Source organism: Meleagris gallopavo, chromosome 3 (assembly GCF_000146605.3).
Source record: "Meleagris gallopavo isolate NT-WF06-2002-E0010 breed Aviagen turkey brand Nicholas breeding stock chromosome 3, Turkey_5.1, whole genome shotgun sequence".
Taxonomy (NCBI): Eukaryota; Metazoa; Chordata; class Aves; order Galliformes; family Phasianidae; genus Meleagris; species Meleagris gallopavo.
In genome coordinates this window covers 3,750,760-3,756,140 of record NC_015013.2, presented here as the reverse complement: position 1 = coordinate 3,756,140, position 5,381 = coordinate 3,750,760, and the positions used below count along the sequence as shown (strand labels likewise).

At 36.6% G+C, this 5,381-nt stretch overlaps 1 protein-coding gene across 1 annotated transcript in view; it reads left to right on the top strand.

The window, feature by feature from the left end:
* Positions 1 to 1,659: 1,659 nt before the first annotated feature.
* Positions 1,660 to 5,381, top strand: part of ATP9B (ATPase phospholipid transporting 9B (putative)) — a 143,000-nt gene continuing 139,278 nt past the window's right edge. The window contains 1 exon segment of the mRNA XM_031552722.1: positions 1,660 to 1,852. Coding sequence (XP_031408582.1) covers positions 1,716 to 1,852 — 137 coding nt within the window. The 5' untranslated portion in view covers positions 1,660 to 1,715.

Genomic DNA, 5,381 nt, shown 5'->3' with positions numbered 1-5,381 from the left:
TCCCAAGCACTGGGATTCAGTACTTCCATACTATTGACGTATGTTCTGGTGTCAACTTGAGCTGTTCCAACACTTGCTTTTCCTGGGCTGTCCCCAGGCAGAGCTTAAAAGTTGGGGTTGGTTCGTGCCAGACAGCTTGCAGGCAGGTTTCTGCTTTTTAGAGGTCAAATGCTTAGGAGCTTCCCTTCAGTTTGTGGATGTGGATATTGCCTTCATGTGTACTCAGATGTTTTAGAGCTTACACAATGGCTTTTTATATGTGCAAATGTACCCACAAATGGATTTTTTTAATCACTGCTTTTGTTAAAAAAAAAAAATGTTTTTTAGGTTGCTGAGGGGAAAATGAACGGTCCTAGGATGCATATTGTAAGAGATATTGGATTGTTTGATGAAAGCTGTACTATAATTTTTAAGCTTTGCATCTGTCAAATGCTTTTTTCTGACTCAGCCCTTATTTTTTTTTTTTTAACTTTCTGAGCTCTAGGAATTATGCTTTACTGCTCCCAATGCAAGAATAAATCCATGGGAGAAATTGCAGATTACATGAAGAATAAATGATGGTTTAGTTTGAGAATTGAAAAAATAAAATGTATGTGCACAATACCCTTTTATTCTAGTCAAACATGTTTTCATCACCTGTTTGTATTTAATGACTGCTTAACTACCACTCTCAGTAGTATTAAGTAATATTTTTATGTACGCAATTTTTTTGCATGTTGGTTGGATTTGGTATTTTTGTTTTTTAAGCATTCTTGCAGTTAGCCTTTCTGACCATTTTGTTTGTAGGGGTTGGTCTCTGTATCATTTTATTTACATCCATCAGTTATTTTGTTATTGCATGGGAGTAGATTATCTAATTTTCTTCCATCTAATATCCTAGTAGTCCTTTGAATGGCCTGTAACAGGGAACCTGAGTAGTAGTGCTGTTCTTTCATATTTTTATACCACAGAGTCAACAGCAATTGAAGAATTCACTCAATTTACATGCAATTTCCTTATCAAACATTCAGGTGTTTTATCTTGGGTTAATAGGCATTCCACAAGTGCAAAAAAGGGAGAAGAGTTTCTCAAGAGGAAAGGACCGTTACTAGCCTAGTGTTGTTTTCATAGGTCCACAGTCAAATCAGTTTTGATTTGCTGAATATTTCTGTCAAGAATTACAAAAGTAACTAATGTTTTATTAACTAAGGCTGATAGACTGATGAGTGGTACAGATCTGATACAGATTCAGGCTCAGAGGTGTGCGTAGGCAGAAATAGTCATAGGTATATCAGGACAGCAAGTTGGAAAAAGCTCAGTGGAAATGCAAAGTTTATGCTTCTGTGAAAGCTCACAGCATTTGTATCTGTATAAACCTTGCTAAGTAAATTATTATTTTTTTTTAACAAAATCTTGCAAAGAATCCTTTGAAAAGTAAGAAACTGCAGTTCTGTACATACAAATTCAATAGCCAACAAGAATTTATATCAAAGTGCTTGGATGATTGCAGACCTTCTTGCTGTGTTACTCTGTATAATGCAAATGCTGATGTCAGGGCAAATACATGAGATGTTCATGTTGAAAATCTCTCTCTAATGTAATTCCATGTAGCAACAATTACCTTTTAGTACTTTGAGATTCCCGGTAATTAAAAATGTTGTGTGATTATTTATTTAGTGTTTTTATTTCATTTTTACAGATATCAAGTAGAAGATGAGTCCTCTCATTTGGATGAAATGCCACTAATGATGTCAGAAGAAGGCTTTGAAAATGATGAGAGCGATTACCACACCCTCCCAAGAGCCAGAATCTCGCAGAGAAAGAGAGGCTTGGAATGGTTTATTTGTGGTGGCTGGAAGTTCCTTTGCACTAGGTTTGTTTCACACTAAAAGTTTTTAACTATTCAGTGATTTAAATAAGTGCTGATTGCATCCATGTACTCTACACGTATCACAGAAAACATTGTAATTGGCTTGTTGTGCACCTGTTAACTATTTTGCCGGCGTTTTCTCTGCTAGGATATTAATCAACAGTTAATAAAAGTTCCATGAGACTGCTGCTGTTTATTTCTCCTATGTGCGTTGCTGACTTTCAACTGAAATGAGCTGAAAAGAGGCTTTTAAGAGATCAGATACTGATATTGTAATAGTCCCAGGTCTGTAACATACAAGCATGGCTGTCAATTGAACTCAAAGCACACAGAGTAAAAGATGTTAAAACTTTCCTTGATTATTTTTTTTTTGAGGGCATTTATTTCTTAAGGTAGAAAAAAAATGTAGGTTTTATTGATATTGCTGAAAAGACAAAGGTCATTAACTAATGATTTGTTAAAATTTTGGGTTTAAAGGTTAAGGAAGGCACGCAGCAGTTGGTCTTAGAGTGAATTACAGCTGAATTTAGCTCTTGTGATTTGCTTATTTATAAACTTTGTGCTGAAGTCCAGTGTATGTAGTTACATTGGAACAGCAACTTCCTAATTGAATTGCTAGAAAGTTTCCAATTACTGCAGAGTGGTTAAAAATAACCTTTTCATCTTTAATGATGAAATTTGAATATTATGTAAAAAGCATTGGAACGAGTGATGTATTTTCAGCTAAGTGATGAAGTTTTCTTTTAGCAGGTGATTTTAGAATTTATTTAGACAGGCATCTTCATACGTAGTTTTCTTGGCACTTAATAAATTGCAAGAGACCTTACAATGTTGTTCTACCTAACCAATTGAGAGCTGTTTTTGTGCACTTTTAGTTATGAAGTAACTTTTTTATACAGCTTTGTTTATAGAAAAAGATAATGGTTTTTATTTATTCTTTCTGTAACGTCTTAACAGAAAAAAAAAGGTATTAACTTTGTTATAGGGAGCAAGTGTTAGAAAGCAGCAGGAAGGAATTATGGAAGCAGAGTTAGCAGAATGAGAGTTAATATATGTAGTTTGTTTTTGGAAGCGGTGTTTTTTTAGTGTTTGAAAGTGCTTTGAGAGACTGTTTAATTTCTTGAGACATGTAAAAATGGATGTACATTTCAAATGGAATTTGAGATCTTTGGGTATTAGTTGCTGTGATGGACAGTTTCTGTGTAGCTCTGATTTCTGAATGAGCAGTCCTTGTGCGTCCTATGTTTTACAGGACTCAGTCTGACTTCAGATTAATTGTTCTGAATGTAATTATTCCAGTTACAATTGCCATGCATTTTAGCCTTTGTTTTTCTAAAGAAGTGAGGCATATTGTGGTTCTCATTCTCAATCTTCGTGCATCTGTTGAATTTTCTGATGATGTGAAGATAACTGGACTGAAGGATGGAGGAAGTTTCAGTTGTGCCCCTGTAAGTTTCATGAAAATAGGTATAACAGTAAAGAGAGCACCTTGTAGCTGCCCTAGCAGAGATACTGGAGCATCCACAGTGTGTGAAGAAAGGCTGTTAACTGCAGGATGGGTTTGTTGGAACTCATGAAATTTCATTGATTTTTATAAAGACTTACTGATGATGAGAATTGTAAAATTTCCAGTTTTATTTTAGAACTTCATAGTTACATCTCAGCTTTAAGCAGAGATCAAAAAAGACAATTATTTGGATTTTTGAGAAGGAAAAAAGCAGGGAAAAGGCATTGTGGATAAATTATTTTGCTACACTCTATCACTTCTCTGTGCTATCAGTGGGTTGTGGATGAGGTATGTGTGTATGTCAGTTTGGAATACTGAAAATTTCTGTGTTTTGTAGAAAAATGAGCTTCTCACATGAAATGGATCTGGGTTTCAACTTGCTTGCCTCTACTTGGGGTGCTCCATATAGCCTTCAGTCTTAGAAACTTCCTTCAACTTGTCTCCTGTTGGACCAGAGATGCTCTTTCTTTAGACGTTGGATATCTGGGTTAGGAGCTGGGATGCCTGTGGAGCTTCACCTTTGGGGTCTCAGAGCATGGTAGCTGTGGTGTGGGTCTGTCGGTGTCAGCTGTGCAGCTCAAAGTGAGGCCTGTCCCTGCTGGTGAATGGAAGAATGTTTCATTCTAACTCTTTCCCATCAGCCTTCACAGAAAGAGTATCACTGCTGTCTGTGTTTTGCTGTTCTCTCTCCTGTGGCGCAGTGCAACAGCTAAGAGTTGCACCATGGGAAATCTGGGTTGGAAAGTAGTCTTCCCTGAAAGAGTGGTCAAGCATTGGAACACGATGCCCAGAGAAGTGGTTAGAGTCACTGTCTCTGGAGGTGTTCCAGAAACATGCAGATGTAATACTAACATAGTTTTGTGGGCGCTGATTGTGGGTTGGTCGTTGGACTTGATGATCTTAGAGGTCTTTTCCAACATTAATGACATTATGATTCTACACTGTATATGTATCTTATTGATAATGTAGTTGTAAGAAAATTCTCTGCTAAGCAAGAGGTCCTGAAGGAGTTTGTCTTTTGCCTTACTGATTAACTCAACTGAATTTTGATAGATGATGGAGATGATGGAGTCCATTTAGTCTTGAATTGTACACAGGGACATTGAAATCACATTGGAATTTTCTGTAACCGAATGTGATGAGAGATGCATTTATTTTTCATTAAAAATAAATACTGTTGAATAACAACTAAATCGTAGCCTGGAATTTCAGTAGGAAACAGCAGGCAGGGGATACTCCCACAAGATAGATGCAGAGATCTGTTTAGTTGAGAAAATTTGCTGGGAAGAGGTTCCCCTGATATCTTACTGAAATCTTCTATACTGGTCCAATCAAACTGTATAAAAACCTCATCTTAGGTGAGCACTTCTGGGTATGTGAATGTCCTTTGTGGTCTTAAGGAGATTTCTTCTGGGCTGAAAGCACCTTAGGATTTTGGACATTGGTGCCTTCAGTGTTAGCAGTCGCTCATATTCAACTTTATGCATATTTACTGGGATCCACTGAATACTAGAATTTTGACTTGCCTATCTGTTCTTTAAATTTCCCTGGATTACTGAAAGGGTTGTATAGGAGACACGGAAACTACTGACTGTATTGCTGTGCACGTAGTCATTATACTGTGTAAAAGTAGTGTGTAAGCTATCAGTTGGTAGAGAATTGGGTAGAGAATTGGGTGTCCATACAGTTAGAACTGAGAGGATTGTGATATATATTCTGGAAAGAACTGAAGTGTGCTTGCTTGCATAAGGCAAGCTGCATTCTAAGTATAATATCTGATGAAATATCAGATTGATTCAGCACAGCTGTCTGAAACTTGTTCAGTTCAGCAGAATTTAAAACTTAACCCTGTATCTGTGGAAATTAATCTCATACCTGAGACTAGGTGAAGTTTGAATTTCAGTTTTCACATTCAGAACTTTGTTTTGTACCTTAAATTATATTGTAAATTTTTCAAAGCTATGTAAGAAAGATGAAGACTTTACGCATTTGTCTGGAGCTTGGCAAACCCCAAAGTCACTAATT